Source organism: Otolemur garnettii, unplaced genomic scaffold (assembly GCF_000181295.1).
Source record: "Otolemur garnettii isolate 467f Iridium unplaced genomic scaffold, OtoGar3 scaffold00219, whole genome shotgun sequence".
Classification (NCBI taxonomy): Eukaryota; Metazoa; Chordata; class Mammalia; order Primates; family Galagidae; genus Otolemur; species Otolemur garnettii.
Window position 1 is genome coordinate 1,507,316 of NW_003852614.1, and position 18,580 is coordinate 1,525,895.

At 39.3% G+C, this 18,580-nt stretch overlaps 1 protein-coding gene across 1 annotated transcript in view; it reads right to left on the reverse strand.

Annotated features, from left to right (window-relative positions):
* KIF4A (kinesin family member 4A) overlaps nucleotides 1-18,580 on the reverse strand; it is a 150,235-nt gene that overhangs the window by 24,280 nt on the left and 107,375 nt on the right. Inside the window, exons 19-20 of the mRNA XM_003801762.3 lie at nucleotides 7,983-8,066; nucleotides 7,430-7,543 (exon numbers count right to left, since the gene is read on the reverse strand). Coding sequence (XP_003801810.1) covers nucleotides 7,430-7,543; nucleotides 7,983-8,066 — 198 coding nt within the window. The remainder of the gene's footprint in view (nucleotides 1-7,429; nucleotides 7,544-7,982; nucleotides 8,067-18,580) is intronic.

The window sequence follows — 18,580 nt, forward strand, 5'->3', positions numbered from 1 at the left end:
GCGGGTCCGGGCTGGGGATTCGAACCCGCCACCTTAGGTGTACGTGGCTGGCGCCTTAGCCGGTTGAGCTATAGGCGCCGAGTCTATTTTCCCACTTTTAACAGTACTATAACATGTAGTAAAGCTATTAAAAATACATCTATAGGCCGGGCTCAGTGACTCTTGTCTGTAATCTCAGCACTTGGGAGGCTGAGGCAGGTGGATAACCTGAGCTCACGGGTTTGAGATCAGACTGAACAAAAGCGAGACCCCATCTCTAAAAAATAGGTGGGCATTGTGGCAGGCACCTGTAGTTCCAGCTACTTGAGAGGCTGAGGCCAGAGAATTGCTTGAGCCCAACAGTTTGAGGTTGCTGTGAGTTGTGACGCCACAGCATTCTATGGAGGGTGACATAGTGAGACCCACGAGATGCCATTTCATCTGTCTGGTCACCACAGTCATTTTCCCTGTCACACAGCCATGCTCTTAGAATGCAACACCCATTTCCACAAGAAAACTGGTCCACCTGGCATGTTCTGGTTCTCCATTCCTGTGATGGTTCACTAAGGATAAAGGGTTCCATCTCTGTCCAGGTTAGTACAAATGCTGCAAAATCTCCATTTTCTTAATGGCTGAATAATATTCCATGGTATACATACACCACAGCTTGCCAATCCATTCCTGGGTTGAAGGGCATTTGACTGTTTCCACATTTTAGCGATTGTAAATTGGGCTGCAATAAACAGCCTAGTACAAGTATTTTTACAATGAAAGCTTTTTTTCCCTTCTGGAATGATGCCCAGTAATGGGACTGCAGGATCAAATGGGAGGTTTAGGTTGAGTTCTTTAAGGTTTCTCCATACTTCCTTCCAAAATGTTTGTATTAGTTTGCAGTCCCACCAGAAGTGTAAAAGTGTTCCTTTCTCTCCACATCCACACCAGAGTCTACAGTTTTGAGATTTTGTGATATAGGCTATTCTCGCTAGGGTTAGATGATATCTCAGGGTGGCTTTAATTTGCATTTCTCTAATAATTAGGGATGATGAGCATTTTTTCATGTATTTGATAGCCATTTGCCTATCTTCTTTAGAGAAGGTTCTGTTCATTTCTTCCCCATTAATGTTTGGGATTGTTGGTTTTTTTCTTGTGGATTAACTGAAGTTCTGTGTAAATCCTAGTTATTAAGTTTTTGTCTGATTCAAAATATGCAAATATCCTTTCCCATTGGGTAGGTTGTCTATTTGCTTTGGCTGTTGTCTCCTTGGCTCTACCGAAGCTTTTAATTAAATTCTATTTGTTTATTGTTGCGGTTGTTGCTATTGCCATGGCATTCTTCATAAAGTCTTTCCCCAGACCAATATCTTCCAGTATTTTTCCTATTCTTTCTTTGAGGATTTTTATTGTTTCATGCCTTAAATTTAAGTTCATTATCCATCTTGAATCAATTTTTTTGAGTGGAGAAAGGTGCAGGTCCAGTTTCAGTCTTTTACATCTGGATATCCAATTCTCTCAGCACCATTTATTGAATAGGGAGTCTTTCCTCCAGTGGACGTTCTTGTTAGGTTTACTGAAGATTAGGTGGCTGTAAGTTGCTGGTTTTATTTCCTGGTTTTCTGTTCGATTCCAAATGTCTATGTCTCTATTTTTGTGCCAGTACCATGCTTTCTTTACCACTATGGCCTTGTAGTACAGCCTAAAATCTGTGAGATTTTTAATAGCAGCTTTCTTCATAAATGCCAAAAACTGGAACAAAAAATCCAATATAGGCCAGGTATGCTGGCTCACACCTGTAATCCTAGCATTGAGAGGTGGAAGTGGGTGGAATGCCTGAGGAGTTTAAGACCAGCCTGACCAAGAGTGAGACCTCCGTCTCTAAAAATAGCTGGCATTGTGGCAGGCACCTGTAGTCCTAGGTATTTGAGAGGCTGAGGCAAGTGGATCACTTGAGCCCAAGAGTTTGAGGTTGTGTGATGCCATGGCACTCTACCCAGGGTGATAAAGTGAGATTCTGCTTCAAAAAAAAAATTCAATATATCCTTCAATAGGTTAAATGAATAAGCAAACTATAGTACATCCATACAATGAAATACTACTCAATAGAAAAGAAAAGATGGCACAAACTACTGACACACACACAACATGAATGAATCTCAAATGCATATGCCAAATCAAAGAGTCCATATTGCATGTTTCTATTTATGGGACACTGATGGAAAGGGAAAACAATAATGGCAGAATACAGCTTAGTATTTGCCAAGGGCCAGGGGTGTGGGAGGTGTATGATTACAAAAGAGCATGGAAGAGTTTTGGGGGATAAATGAACTATTTTCTATCTTGATTATTGTGGTGGTTATATAGGTGTACATGTTGTCAAAATTTATAGAATTGTACAAAAAGATAAATTTTACTGTATGTCAGTTATGTCTTCATAAAATAAATTGGGGAAAAAAATCAACATCATTTGCCACACCAATAGACTAAAAACAAATAAGCCAACCAACTATAAAATCATCATTTTTTTTTTTGAGACACAGTCTCACTATAGATAGTAGAGTGACGTAGCGTCACAGTTCACAGCAACCTCAAACTCTTGAATTCAAGTGATTGTCTTGCCTCAGCCTCCCGAGTAGCTGGGACTACAGGAGCCCATAATGTCTGGCTATTTTTACAGATGGGGTCTTGCTCTTGCTCAGGCTGGTCTCGAACTCCTGAGCTTAGGCAATCTACCCACTTCAGCCTCCCAAAGTGCTGGGGTTACAGGCATGAGCCACCACACCCAGCTATAAGATTATCTTTTTTTTTTTTTTTTGAGACAGAGCCTCAAGCTGTCCCCCTGGGCAGAGTGCCGTGGCATTACAGCTCACAGCAACCTCCAACTCCTGGGCTCAAGCGAGTCTCCTGCCTCCGCCTCCCAAGTAGCTGGGACCACAGGCGCCCGCCACAACGCCCGTCTATTTTTTGGTTGCAGCTATCATTGTTGTTTGGCGGGTCCAGGCTGGGGATTCGAACCCGCCACCTTAGGTGTACGTGGCTGGCGCCTTAGCTGGTTGAGCTATAGGCGCTGAGCCAAGATTATCTTAAGAGAAAAAAAGAAGTTTCTCTTTTTTTTGAGACAGAGCCTCAAGCTGTCTTCCTGGGTAGAGTGCCATGGTATCACAGCTCAACAGCAACCTCCAACTCCAGGGCTCAAGCGAGTCTCCTGCTTCAGCCTCCCAAGTAGCTGGGACCATAGGTGCCCACCACAACGCCCAGCTATTTTTTTGGTTGCAGCCGTCATTGTTGTTTGGTGGGCCCGGGCTGGATTTGAGCCCGCCACCTTAGGCCACCTTAGGTGTATGTGGCTGGCGCCTTAGCCACTTGAGCCACAGGCGCTGGGCTAGAAGTTTCTTAAGAAACCCAACATCAATTAATAACAAAAACTTTAGCAAACTAGGAATAAATAGGAATTGCTTTAACCTTATAAAGGATATATACAAAAAATTCATAGCAAATACCATACTTTATGGTGAAACATTGAATGTGTTCTAAGACTGAGAACAAAGCAAGTATGTATTTTCTCACCTACTCTTTTTAATACTGTACTGGTTCTAGCAGATACTAGCCAGTGCCATAAGATAAGACAAAGGGTGAAAAGAAGCACAAAGCAGAAAAGAAGATAAAAAATTATCCCTATTTTCAGATGACATGATTGTCTAAATCGAAAATACTAAGGACTCTAAATAAAAGCTATGAGAAATAACAAGTGCATCCAAACAATTGGAAATGGAAATAAAAAATACTTGTAGTTGTTCATCTACTAATTTCACATTAACATTGAGTATGTGAGATACTTGTTTTTCCATTCTTGAGATACTTTACTGAGTTTTGATGAATAGCTACAGGCCCACATAAGAGGAAAAACAATTAAATTCAAGAATACGGGTGGGAAGAGGTGGAAGGGGCTCAGTAAGCCCCTACCTAACAGATACAATGTAGGGATATATGGCATACCACATGGGTGAAGGACTCAAATACCATTCAGACTTTTCCTAGCCAATGCAAACAACATAACCTAATCATATATACCCTTTAATTAATCTGAAAAAAAAGAAAAAATTCCATTTCCAACATCATAAAAATATGAAATATTTAGGGACATATTTGACATAAGATATGCAACACTTGTACACTAAAAACTAAAACATTGTGGAGAGAAATAAAAAACCTAAATAAGTGCAGCGATGTACTATATTCATAGCTGTAAAGACTCAGTATTCTTAAGATGTTAATATTCCTCCAATTGATCTATAAATTGTACATAATCCTAATCAAAATCCCAGAAAGGTTTTTTGCAGAAATTGACAAGCTGATTCTAAAATTTGTATGAAAATGCAAAAAGATCTAGTTTTCCCAAAACAATTTTGAAAAAGAAGTGCATTGGAGCATTTACTACATATACTACCTGATTTCAGGACTTCTTATAAAGCAATTATATTGAAGACATTTTGGCATTGACATAAAAATAGACAGGTAGATCAATAAAATAGAATCTGGAAATAGATGTATGGTCATTTTGATAAAGGTATCAAGTCAAAATAAATTACAGACCTAAATATAAAGTTTAAAAATACACAACTTTTAGAAGAAAACGTAGGACATGTTAGTGACCATTAGTTTGGCAGAATTTAGTTAATAAAATAATAAAGCTTTGTTCTTCAAAAGAAACTATTAAGAAATGAAAAGGTAAGTCATAGCCCAGTTGAAAATATTGGTAAAACAGAAATCCTCTGTTGGATGTACCTAGAATATATGAAGAATTCTAATAAGAGGCTTGGTGCTTGCAGCTCAAGCAGCTAAGGTGCCAGCTACATACACTAGAGCTGCTGGGTTTGAATCCCAGCCTGGGCCTGACAAACAACAATGACAACGGCAACCAAAAAATATCCAGGTGTTGTGGCGGGCACCTCTAGTCTCAGCTACTTGGGAGGCTGAGGCAAGAGAATCACTAAGGCCAGGAGTTGGACGTTGCTGTGAGCTATGATGCCAGGGCACTCTACCCAGAGCAACAGCTTGAGGCTCTGTCTTAGAGAAAAAAAAAAAAAAAGGGAATTCTAATTCTAATAAGAAAAAAACCTCAAATAACTCAATTAAAAGATGGGTACAGTGAACACTATTCCAGTGAAGAACACACCAAACTCCTTGATTTAAACATTACATGAAGTACCCATGTACGAAAAATTTTGTTCCCCCTTAATATATATTTTTTGAGACAGTTTTGCTCTGTTGCCATAGCTTATTATAGTGGCCTCCTCATAGCTCACTGCAACTTCCAACTCCTAGGCTTAATCAATGCTCTGACCTCAGCCTCCTGAGTAGCTGGAACTACAGATATGTACAACCACGCCCAGCTAATCTCTTTTTATTTTTAGTAGAGAGAGGGTCTCACTCTTTCTCAGCCTGATCTCAAACTCCTAACTTCAAGCAATCCTTTCATCTCGGCCACCCAGAGTGCTAGAATTGTAGGTGTGAGCCACCATAGCTGATCCTTAATATTTGAAATTTAAGGCTCAGCACCTGTGGCTCACGTGGCTAAGGCACCAGCCACATACACCTAAGGTGGCAGGTTCGAATCCAGCCCGGACCTGCCAAACAACAATAATGGCTGCAACCAAAAAAACAGCCAGGCGTTGTGGCGGGTGCCTGTAGTCCCAGCTACTTGGGAGGCTGAAGCAAAAGACTCGCCTGAGCCCAGGAGTTGGAGGTTGCTGTGAGCTGTGATGCCATGGCACTCTACCCAGGGGGACAGCTTGAGGCTCTGTCTCAAAAAAAAAAAAAAAGAAATTTAAAAAGGAGAAAGTATTAATAAGAAAAGGATACAAAAAAGAGAGGGAAAGATTTGAATAGATACATCACAGAAACAAAACATACATATGTCACTAGTTGTCAACTCAGAATAGTTAAAATTTAAAAGACTGACTATGTTAAATATTGGCGAGAATATGCAGCAACTAGAACCCTTATATATTGCAAGTAGAAATGTAAAATGGTATAACCACTTTGGAAAACAGTTTGGCAGTTGCTTAAAAACTTTTTTTTTTTTGAGACAGAGTCTTACTTTGTTGCCCTCGGTCTTAAGAGTGCTGTGGTGTCATAGCTCACAGCAACTTGAAACTCCTGGGCTCAAGCGATTCTCTTGTGTCAGCCTCCCAAGTAGTTAGGACTACTGGCACCCACCAAAATACCCGGCTATTTTTTTTTTTTTTTTTAGAGACAAGTTCTTGCACTTGCTCAGGCTGGTCTTAAACCTGTGAACTCAGGCAATTCACCCACTTTGGCCTCCCAGAGTGGGCAGTTGCTTAAAAGTTAAAACATACACCTACCATTTGAGAAAACCATTCCACTCCTAAGCTATCTACCCAAAAGAAATAAAAATGTATGTCCACACAAAGACTTGTATATAAACATTTAGTATAATATTTGTAATAGCCCCAAAATGCAAACAACCCAAATGTCCATAAATAGGTGAATGTGTCAACAAATTATGGTATAGCCACATAATGAATGGGATACTGCTTAGCAATAAAAAGAAATTATGATATATGCAACCACATGAATGAGTCTCAAAATAATTATGCTGAATAAAAGCCAGAAAAAATTATACTGAATGATTCTATTTTTATAAAATTCTAAAAAATAAAAACAGATACAGTGACAAAAAGAAGGTTAATGGTTGCCACCTAGAACCACCCAGAATGGGGAGTAGAGGAGTAGGTCAAGGAGGGGAGGGAGAGATTACCAATGGATACAAAGAACATTTTGGCAACAATGGAAATTGCCATTATCTTGATTGTGGTGATGATTTGTGCTGATTTCATGGGCCCATACATGTGTCTAAATTCATCAGATTTATGATGTATAATTTATTATATGTGAATTATACTTCAATAAAGCTGTTTTAAAGAAAGTAACTAGGGCAAGACTAGAAGGGATTCTATACTCTTGATCTTTAACAATAGTTCAAAGACATTCATATCTTTTAGGAAATAAGCCTTTCAGGTAGAATTTTAGATTTTGTAGTGTTTATTTCTAAACCAAAACCCAGCCACTTCCCACTTTTTACTATTCCCAGTGTACACAAGAGAAATGGCAGTTCAAGGCTCGGCATCTGTAGCTCAGCAGCAAGGGTGCCGGCCACATACACAGGGGCTCAGCGTTCGAACCTGGCCAAGGCCTGCCAAACAACAATGACAACTACAACAGAAAACTAGCCAGGCATTGTGGCAGGCGCCCGCAGTCCCAACTACTTGGGAGGCTGAGGCAAAAGAATCACTTAAGCCCAAGAGTTTGAGGTTGTTGTGAGCTGTGATGGCACAGCACTCTACCCAGGGCAACATAGTGAGACTCTGCCTCAAAAAAAAAAAAAAAAAAAGGAAAGAAAAAGAAAAGAAATGGCAGTTCAAGTTGTCCATACCTTCACTCGAGCTGTAGTGCCTTCCATTCCACGGCTCTGAGTCTCTTTCCGCTTATCAGCTACCTCTCGTTGTTTTTGAAGAGCATCCTTGAGACGCTTGTTGGCGGCTGCAGCCTAAATAAAAATGGCACATAGTGAATTTTTTTTATTTTAGAGACAGGGTCTCCCTCTGTCACCCAGCTAGAATTCAGAGGCACCATCATAGTTCATGGTACCCTTGAACTCATAGGTTCAAGTGATTTTCCCACCTTAGCCTCCCAAGTTGTTAGAATAAGACTATAGGTATGTGCCACTATAGGTACGTGTCTTTTTTGTAAAGACAGTAGTCTTGCTATGCTACCTTGGCTGGTCACTAATTCCTGGCTTCAAATGATCCTCCTTCCTTGGCCTCCCAAAGTGCTGGGATTATAGACATGAGCTGTCATACCTAGCTTGCTGGTCAAGATTGGCATCCCTGGTTTCTTACCCTTGCTCATTTAAGGGATATTACTTTGCCAGTATCTGAGCCTGAAGATGGGCAATACAGCTGACATAGCAGATTGAATTTTCTTACCTCCTCAGTTTTACGTCTGAGCACATTGGATTGTTTCTGGAAGTTTCTTTCAAGTTTGAGCAGCTCATATTGCCTCTTACGGTCCTGACAAGAAAAAAGTCAGATCTTCATTGCTGTTCAGCTATCTAAAATAAAACTTTATTGCAACTAAGGAGTCTTTCAAGACATCCTTGATAAGAAGGCTAAATACAATACAGTGAGCTGCTTTCATATCCCATTACTTCTCCCATTACAGTCAAGAACTGATAGCTCTAGAGGCCATGTCTGTATATAGACGGGTAGTGGTTTTTCCCCTTTAGCTTATTTCTCTATGGCCAATTGTTTAAAATTTCAAATTAATATGAGGGTACAAAGTTTTAGGTTACATTGTTCACACTTCCAAGGTAAAGTTCAAATTGTAGAAGAGCCCTTCACCCAGAGGGCAAGCTGAATACCCTTGCATTGTGCACATTAGTTGAGATCCCACCAATTGCCCTCCTTCCTCCTGCCATCCCCCTCCCCTCTCCTTTCTACCCCTTACACTTGCTAGACTATATTTGTGCTTTATCATTTGTATGGGCGTGTAATTGTTTATATGCTTATATGTTGGTTTTATACTAGTATTGAGTACCTTGGATATTTTTTCCATTCTTGAGATACTTTATTAAGAAGAATGTGTTTCAACTCCATCCAGGTAAACATAAAAGATGTAAAGTCTCCAACAATTCTTTTTTTTTTTTTGAGACAGAATCTCAAGCTGTTGCCCTGGGTAGAGTGCTGTGGTGTCATAGCTCACAGCAACCTCAAACTCTTGGGTTTAAGTCATTCTCTTTCCTCAGCCTCAAGTAGCTGGGACTACAGGCACCCACTACAATGCCCAATTCTCTTGTTATTGTTGGTCATTGTTGTTTAGCAGGCCCTGGCCAGGTTCAAACCCACCAGCTCTGGTGCATGTGGCCAGCACCCTAACCACTGAGCAACTTTTTTTTTGAGACAGTCTCACTTTCTTGCCCCTGTTAGAGTGTCATGGCATCATAGCTCACAGCAACCTCAAACTCTTGGGCTCAAGCAATCCTCTTGCCTCAGCTTCCCAAGTAGCTGGGACTATAGGGATTCACCAAAATGCCCAGCTATTTTTTTAGAGATGGGGTCTCGCTCTTGCTCTGTCTGGTCTCAAATTCCTGAGCTCAAGTGATCCACCTGCCTTGGCCTCCCAGGAGTCTCCAACAATTATTGGAGTCTCAGTCACAAGTCAATTATTAGAAATAATGTCATAGAATATGAGACCTAGATGGAACCTCAGGTTGAGAAGATCATCTAATGAATAGTCCCTTCTACATACTGTAGTTATTAATGGAGCTAAGATTCACAGGTCCTGAGAAAGAGACCAGTATTTCCAACTCCCTGAACCCCTTACCAGTTTATCCCATCATAAAACGAGGATATTTCTATCCCAAAAGCTATTCTTCTAAAAACAACATTATCCCTTCGAATTAGCTGGCAAAAAGGAGAGAGCCTATAATATAACCAACCATTTATAAAATTAAAATAACTTGCAGCTAAAGAAGAGATTTTTCATTCCTAAACAAAACTAAGTCATTACTAAATATAATTGACCACAAATGTATGACATGATTTATGAATTCTCAATTCTGTTTCATTGATGTACATGTCTATCCTTATATAGCATTACACAGATTTAAGTACTATGAAAGTAAAGTTTCATAGTAGAAAAGCTTTCTAGAAAGTTTTTAAATCAAGAAGCACGACATCTCTAAACTTGTTCTCCTTTTCGATTACCTTGAATATTTTGGATCCCATGCATTTCCATACTAACTTTAGGATGAACTTGTAAATTTTTATAAAGAAGCCAGATAGAATTTTGATTGGGATTGTGTTGAATCTATAAATCAATCTGAAGAGCATTCAATCTTTAGAATATTAGGTCTTTCCGTTCATGAACATAGGATATCTTTCCATTTATTTAGGTCTTCTTTAATTAAATTCAATAGTGTTTTATAGTTTTTGAGTTTACAAGTCTTATACTTTTTTTGCTAAGTTTATTCCTAAATATTTTATTTGTATTGATGCTATAATAAATCCAATTATTTTCTTAGTTTCATTTTTAAATTATAAGTTGCTAGTGTACAGAAATACAGCTGGAGAAGAGGCAAAGTAACAAAATATAACCCTCCAGTGATCATCTACTCATAGGAACAACAAATTGAACAACTATCCACGCGAGAAATCATGTTTATAATAAACAAAAATCAGGTGAGTGATTGTAGTACCTGGTTTTAACATCCTATCAAGGAAAGAGGCACTGAAGAGGATAGAAAAGATAGTCTTGCTTTGCCTACATCCTTTTCCTCCAACCTCCTCCCCATCTCCTCTCAGTGGCTCACCAACACCAGGTAGAGAGAATCAGCCTGCCTTGGGGAGGGAGAGCAAAGTGATTATGGGGATTTTCACTGGAACTCAATACAGTGCTGCCACAATACAGGGTAGGATTCTGCCAAGCCCATAGAGGGAGCATGGGTCTGACCAGAGGGGAATTCTCTTTCCCAGCCATAGGAACCTGAGTTCCAGCCAGCTACAACATTGGCTGACTAAAGTGGCCTGAGACTGATAATAAATTTGAAAGGCAGTCAGGCCACAAGGACAGTCCTTGGGCAAGTCCTGGTGCCGCACTGGGCTCAGAGCCAGCGGACATAGGGTTCATGTGACACAGTGGGATACCAGCTGTGGTGGCCAAGGGAATGCCTGCATCACTGCTCCTCCACTTCCAGGCAGTGCAGCTGAGGGAGAGACTCCAGCTTGAGGAAAGGAAAGGAAAGGTAAAAATACAGACGGCTTTGTCTTGCAGCTTATCCATAGTAAAAGAAAATACCTGGTAGATTCCTGAAGCCTCTTATTCCAGGCCTCAACTCTTGGATAGCATTTCTAGGCTCACTCACCCTGGGCCAGAAGGAAACCCACCATCCTGAAGGGAAGGATGCAGTCCTGGCAGGATTCACCACCTACTCACTAAAAAGCCCTTGTATCTTGAATAAATACCAGCAGTAGCTAGGTAGTGGTCACTAAGGGCCTTGAATTAGACGGCTGGCTTCAGGTGTGACCTAGCTGAGCTGCAGTCTTTGCTATGGTAGCTATGGAGGAAGTGCTTGCACCACCTCTTCCTCAACTCTAGGCAGCCCAACATGGAATGTGAGACTCCTCCTGTCTGGAGGAAAGTGACGAAAGATAGTGAGAGAGTTCGCCAGGCAATCCAAGGAATTCTCTTTTATTTCTACCCAAACCCACCAAGGTTCTACCAGGAGTCTGCAAGAGTCACACTGTTACTGGTCATGTAGAGCCCCCTAGTGCTAATATGGCTGCAATGACTAAAGACTTAGATCACAACACCCAATTCCCTTTGTATATGTGGAAAGCCTTCCCAAGAAAGACATGTACAAACAAGCCCAGACTGCCAAGATTAGAATAAATGCCTAAATTTTCTTTTTCTTTTTTTTAATAGCTCGTCAAGTAAAGCACCGGGAATGGAGAAGGAACAAAGGAAACTGATTGTGATCAATTAAAATACCTAACTTTTCAGTGCCCAGACATTAATGAACATCCATAAGCATCAAGAACATCCAGGTTGATTATGTCAGTGTTTTGCCTATAGTTGATGTTCTGTAAATATTCATGGAATAAAGGAGCCTGAAATAAAAAAAAAAAAGGAAAAAAAAAGAACATCCAGGAAAATATCTTACCAAGTGAACTAAATAAGGCACCAGTGACAAATCCCAGAGTGATGAGTGTATGTGACCTTTCAGACAGAATTCAAAATAACTACTCTGAGGAAGCTCAGTGAACTTAAAGACAACATGGAGAAGAAATTCAGAATGCTATCAGATAAATTTCACTAAGAGACTGAATAGAAAAGAATTAAGAATGCCTACAAGAACTAGATAGCCTCAAAAGGGCAAATCTAAGAGGTAGAGAGAGAGATTGGGGCAGAGTATTTATTCTAAGAAATAATAACAGATAACTTTCCAAACTTAGAAAAAGATATCAACATTCAGGTATAAGAAGGTCATAGAAGGCTGGGTGCAGTGGCTCATGCCTGTAATTCTAGCACTCTGGGAGGCCAAGGTGGGTAGATTGCCTGAGCTCAGAAGAACAATATCCCATCTCTAAAAATAGCCAAGCACTGTGGCAGGCACCTGTAGTCCCAACTACTAGGGAGGCTGAGGCAAGAGAATAGCGTAATCCCAAGAGTTTGAGGTTGCTGTGAGCTGTGACACCATGGCACATGGTGACATAGTGAGACTCTGTCTCAAGGAAAAAAAAAGAAATGCTAAAAGAAGCTCTTCAATCTGAAAGAAACAACATTAATGAACAATAAAATCATCTGAAGGTATGAAACTCACAGGTAATATTAAATACACAGACAAATACAGAATGTGTTCTATCACTGTAATTGTGGTGTATAAACTACTCATATCATAAGTGGGAAGACCAAAAGACAAAGATATCAAAAATAACAACTTTCTACTTTTTAAGAGATAGATAGTATAAAAAGATATAAATGAAAACAACAAAAAGTAAAAAAGTGGGGGGATGAAGTTAAAGTGTAGAGGAGATTTTTTAAGCTTTAAAAAAAAACTTTTTTGTGAGCAGAGTTAAGTTGCCATCAGTTTAAAATAACCACAGATAAAATAATTGGTTATACAGTGGCTCAAGCAGTAAAACAAAGCAGTGAAGTTCTCTTCAACAGGATGAACAGAAATCCACCCACTTATCAATTCTCTCAATAAATGTGAATAAACTGAACTACTCTTTCAAGAGACACAGACTGGCTAAATGAATACAAAAATACAAGCCAAGTGTCTGCTGTCTCCAGGAAAGGTGTCTTAACTCACAAGGACAAATTCAGACTTAAGATGAAGGAATGGAAAACAATATTCCATGTAAATGCAAATCAAAAGAAAGCTGGTGTAGCCATTCTCATATCAGATAACACAGACTTCAAAGCAACAAAAATAAACACAGATAAAGATGGTCACCGTATAATTGTAAAGGGAACAATTCAATAAGAAGACATAACAATTTTAAATATTAGGCCGAGCACAGTGGCTCATGCCTGTAATCCTAGTACTCTGGGAGGCTGAGGTGGGTGGATTTCCTGAGCTCACGAGTTTGAGAAAAGCCCAAACAAAAGCAAGACTCCATCTCTATTAAAAAATAGAAAAACTAGCTGGTCATTGTGGTAGGTGCTTGAAGTCCCAGCTACTTGGGAGGCTAAGGCAAGATCACTTGAGCTCAAGAGTTTTAGGTTGTTGTGAGTTATGATGCCACAGCGCTCTACCCAGGGCAACAGAGTGAGGCTTTGTCTCCAAAAAAAAAAAAAAAAAAATTAAATATTTATGTACCTAACATAGGTGTACCCAGATTTGTAAAGCAAATCCTACTAGGTCTAATCAAAATGATAAACAGCAACATTATAATATCTTGGGACTTCAACACCTCACTGACAGAATTAGACAGATCCTTCAAGCAAAAAATAAAGAAACATGGGACTTAAACAAGACTCTAGGGCAAATGGGCCTCACAGACATTTACAGAACATCCTACCCCCAAACTACTAAATATACCTTCTTCTCATCAGCACATGGAATATTCTCCAAGATTGATCATATCTTGGGCCACAAAATATATTTCTACAAATTCATAACAACAGAAATTATACTATGTAATTTCTCAGACCACAGTAGAATAAAGTTAAAAATCAACTCCAACAGAAATAATCAGTTCTACACAAAATTAAATTATTATACTTATGATATACTTCCTATTGCTGAACAATTATTGGAGCAAGAAGGAAATTAGAATGGAAATCGTAAGATTCTTCAAACTAAATGACTACAGGAATACAAGTTATCAAAATCTGTGATTCAGTAAAAGCAGTCCTAAGGGGAAAATTCACAGCTTTAAATACATATATATATATATATATATATATATATATTTAACAAAGATTACAAATTGACAATCTACTGAATCATTTCAAGAAATTAGAAAAGGAAGAGCAAACCAATCCCAAACTTAGCAGAAGAAAAGAAATAACTAAGGTCAGAGCAGAACTAAATGAAAATGAAAACAAAAGAATTTTACAGAAGATTAATGAAACAAAAGTTGGTTCTTTGAAAAGATACACAAAATCAACAGACCTCTTGCTAAAATTTCCAAAGGACCCTCCTCATAAGCTCAATCAGAAATGAAAAAGGAGAAATCACACCTGATACCATAGAAATACAAAACGCTATCTCTGAATATCATAAAAATCTATATATACATGAACTGGAAAACGTTAAGGAAATAGATGAATTTTTTGAAACATAACCTTAGGCTGAATCTGAAAGAAACAGAAATTCTAAGCAGACCAATATTATATAATGAAATTGAAACAGCAATAAAAAACTTTCCAAATAATTTTATCAGATCTATAAAGAGGAACTGGTACCTATATTGTAGAAATGATTTCATAACGTAGAGAAGGAAAGAATCTTCTCCAACTCATTCTACTAAGCCACTAAGTATCACCTTGATAGCAAAGCCAGGAAAGTATACAACAAAAAAGAAAACTACAGACCACTATCCTTTATGAATATAGATTCAAAAATTCTCAATAAAATCCTAGTAAACTAAATTTAGTAGCACATCAAAAAAATAATCCATCATGACCAAGTAGGCTTCATCCCAGGTATGCAAGGATGGTTCAACATGTGCAAATCTATAAATGTGATTCACCACATAAATAGAAACAAAAACAAAGACCGTATGATCATTTCAGTAGACACAGAGAAAACATTTGATGGAATTCAGCACCGTTTTATGATAAGGACTCAAACAGGCATAGGTGAAACATACCTCAAAACTATAAAAGCCAGGGGCCGGATGTGGTGGCTCACACCTGTAATCCCTGCACTCTGGGAGGCCAAGGAGGGTGGATTGCCTTAGCTCATGGGTTTGAGACCAGCCTGAGCTAGAGTGAGACCTCATATCTAAAAATGTGTATTAAGAATTGTGGCAGGCACCTGTAGTTCCAGTTACTTGGGAGGCTGAGGCAAGAGAATTGCTTGAGGCCAAGAGATTTGAGGTTGCTGTGAGGTATGACACTACAGCACTCTACGGGGGGCAACAAAGGCAGACTCTGTCTCAAAAGTAAAATTATAAAAGCTATATATGGCAAATCCACAGCCAACATCATACCAAATGGGGAAAAATGTAAAGCATTTCACCTTAGATCTGGAACTAAACAAAGCTGCCCATTGTCACCACTTCTGTTCAACATAGTGATGGGAGTCCTAGTTAGAGCAATTATTTCAGAGAAGGAAAACAAGGGTATCTGAATGTGGAAAAAAAGGGGTCAGCTATCACTTTTTTGCTGACAATATGATTTTATATCTACAAACACCCATAGATTTTTCCAAGAGACTCCTGGAATTGATAAATAAATTCAGCAGAGTCTTGGATTATAAAATCTATGTACATAAATCAGTTGCATTCCTATATACCAACAGTAGTCAAGCTGAAAATCAAATCAAAGACTTAATACCTTCACAACAGCAACAAAGAAAATAAAATACCTAGGAATATAGGTTGGACATAAAGTTCATGTGCAATTTAAAATAGTTTAACATAGTAAATTGCACACAAACTTTATGTCCACTCTGTATATCTAACCAAGGAGGTAAAGGACCTCTATGGGGAGAACTATGAGTTACTAAAGAAGGACATTGCAGAGGATGTAAACAAATGGAAAAGTGTATAATGCCCATGGATCAGCAGAATCAATGTTGTTAAAATGTCTATACTACCCAAAGTGATCTATAGATTCAACACACACTCCATTAAAATACCAACATCATTTTTTCAAAATCTAGAAAAAGGCTCGGCACCTGTGGCTCAAGCAGTTAGGGCACCAGCCACATACACCTGAGCCGGCGGGTTTGAACACAGCCAGGGCCTACCCAACAACAATGACAACTACAACCAAAAATAAAAAAAAAAAATAGCTGGGTGTTGTGGCGGAAGCCTGTAGTCCAAGCTACTTGGGAGGCTGAGGCAAGAGAATCGCTTAAGTCCAAGAGTTTGAAGTTGCTGTGAGGTGTGACACCACAGCACTCTACCAAGGGTGACATAGTAGAACTCTGTCTCAAAAAAAAATCTAGAAAAAAATAATTCCATACTTCATATGGAACCAGAAAAGAGCTCGAATAGCCAAAGCAACCTTAAGCAAAAAGGACAAATTGGGAGGCATTACTTTATCAGACTTTAAGCTATACTACAAGGCTAGAGTAACCAAAACAGCATGGTACTGGCACAAGAAGTTAGACATAGACCAATGGATCAGAACAGAAAATCCAGATATAAAATCATCCTCATACTGCCATCTCATTTTTATTTTATTTATTTATTTATTTTGCAGAGACAGAGTCTCACTTTATTGCCCTCAGTAGAGTGTTGTGGCATTACACAGCTCACAGCATCCTTAAACACTTGGTCTTAAGCAATTCTCTTGCCTTAGCCTCCTGAGTAGCTGGGACTACAGGTGCCCGTCACAATGCCCAGCTATTATCTTAATGCAGTTTGGCTGGGGCTGGGTCTGAACCCACCACCCCCGGTATATGGTGCCAGTGCCCTATCCACTGAGCCACAGGCACCGCCCTATTTTTTTTAATTGAGACAGAGTCTCACTTTGTCACCCTAGGTAGAATGCTGTGGCATCATAGCTCACAGAAACCTCTTGGGCTCAAGCGATTATCTTGCCTCAGCCTTCCTAGTAGCTGGGACTATAGGTACCCACCACATCACTCAGCTATTTTTTTTGTTTGTTTGTTTGTTTAGCAGGCCTAGGTTAGGTTTAAACCCACCAGCCCTGGAGCATGTGGCTGGCACCCTAACCACTGAGCTAAGAGTGCCCAGCCCCATCTGATCTTTAACAAAGCAAACAATAACACACCCTGGGAAAAAGAATCTCTATTCAATACATGGTGCTGGGAAAATTGGATAGCCACATGTAGAAGACTAAAACAGGATTCATACCTCTTACCACTCACAAAAATTAATTCATCATGGATAACAGACTTAAACCTAGGGCACGAAACAATAAGAATTCTAAAAGAAAATGTTGGAAAAACTCTTACAGACATCAGTTTCAGAATTTAAAGAATTTATAAAGAAGACCCCAAAGGCAACCACCACCACAACAAACATTATTATGGCTCAGTACCTGTAGCTCAGTGGCCAGGGTGCCAGCCACATACACCGGAGCTGGCGGATTCGAACCCAGCCCAGGCCTGCCAAACAACAATGACAACTACAACCAAAAAATAGCCAGGCGTCATGGTGGGTGCCTGTAGTCCCAGCTACTTGGGAGGCTGAGGCAAGAGAATTGCTTAAGCCCAAGAGTTTGAAGTTGCTGTGAGCTGTGACTCTCTACTGAGGGTGACGTAGTGAGACTGTCTCAAAAAAAAAAAAAAAAAAAAACAACAAACATTATCAAATGGGACCTGATAAAATTAAAAAGCTTCACCACAGCCATGGAAACAATCAAGAGCAAATAGATAACATACAGAATGGGAGAAAATATTTGCATTCTATATGTCTGGTAAAGGGCTGATAATTAATTAGAATGACACTGTACTTCTGCCATTTTCTTTGTCCTACCTGTCACATTGTGAGGCTAGCATTCATTTCATTAATGCCATTTTTTAAGCAAACGTCATGCTACACATTACTACTGTAATTCAACTTTGAAAGAAAAAGTAATACATATACAACAGCATTTAAAATGTGTATACTTTTTTTGGCACCCTGGTATTTCTCTTCCTTAAGTGTCCTGACTAGACCTCCAGGACAATGTTGACTAGAAGTGGCAAGGGTAGACATCTTTGTCTTGATTCTGATCTTAGGGGAAGGCTCTCTTTTACCATTAGGTATGACATTTCTGTGGGTTTTACATATCCTTTCATTAGGATGAGGAAGTTCCCTTCTATTCCTAGTGTTTTTATCATGAAAGAGTGTTAGATTTTGTCAAGTGCTTTTTCTGTGTTTTTTGAGATGATCGTGTGGTTCTTGTCCTTCATTCTACTGATAGAGTATATTACATTAATTGATTTCCAGATGCTAAACAAGTCTTACATTTTTCAGATAAACCTCATTTGGTAATGGTACATCATCCTTTTTATACATTACTGATTCAGTTTGCTAGTATTTTCATACTTATATACATAAAAGATATTGGTCTGTAGTTTTCTTTTCTTTGTTTTTAGTATTAGAAATACTAGCCTACAGGGCCAGGTACAGTGGCTCGCGTCTGTAATCCTAACACTTTGGGAGGCCAAGACAGGTGAATTACCCTGAGCTCACAGGTTCGAGATCAACCTGAGCAGGAGCAAGACCTCATCTCTAAAAATAGCCAGGCATTATGCACGCCTGTAGTCCCAGCTACTTGGGAGGCTGAGGCAAGAGAATCGTTTGAGCCCAAGAGTTGGAGGTTTCTGTGAGCTATGATGCCATAGCCTCTACTGAGGGTGACAAAGTAAGACTGTCTCAAAAAAAAAAAAAAA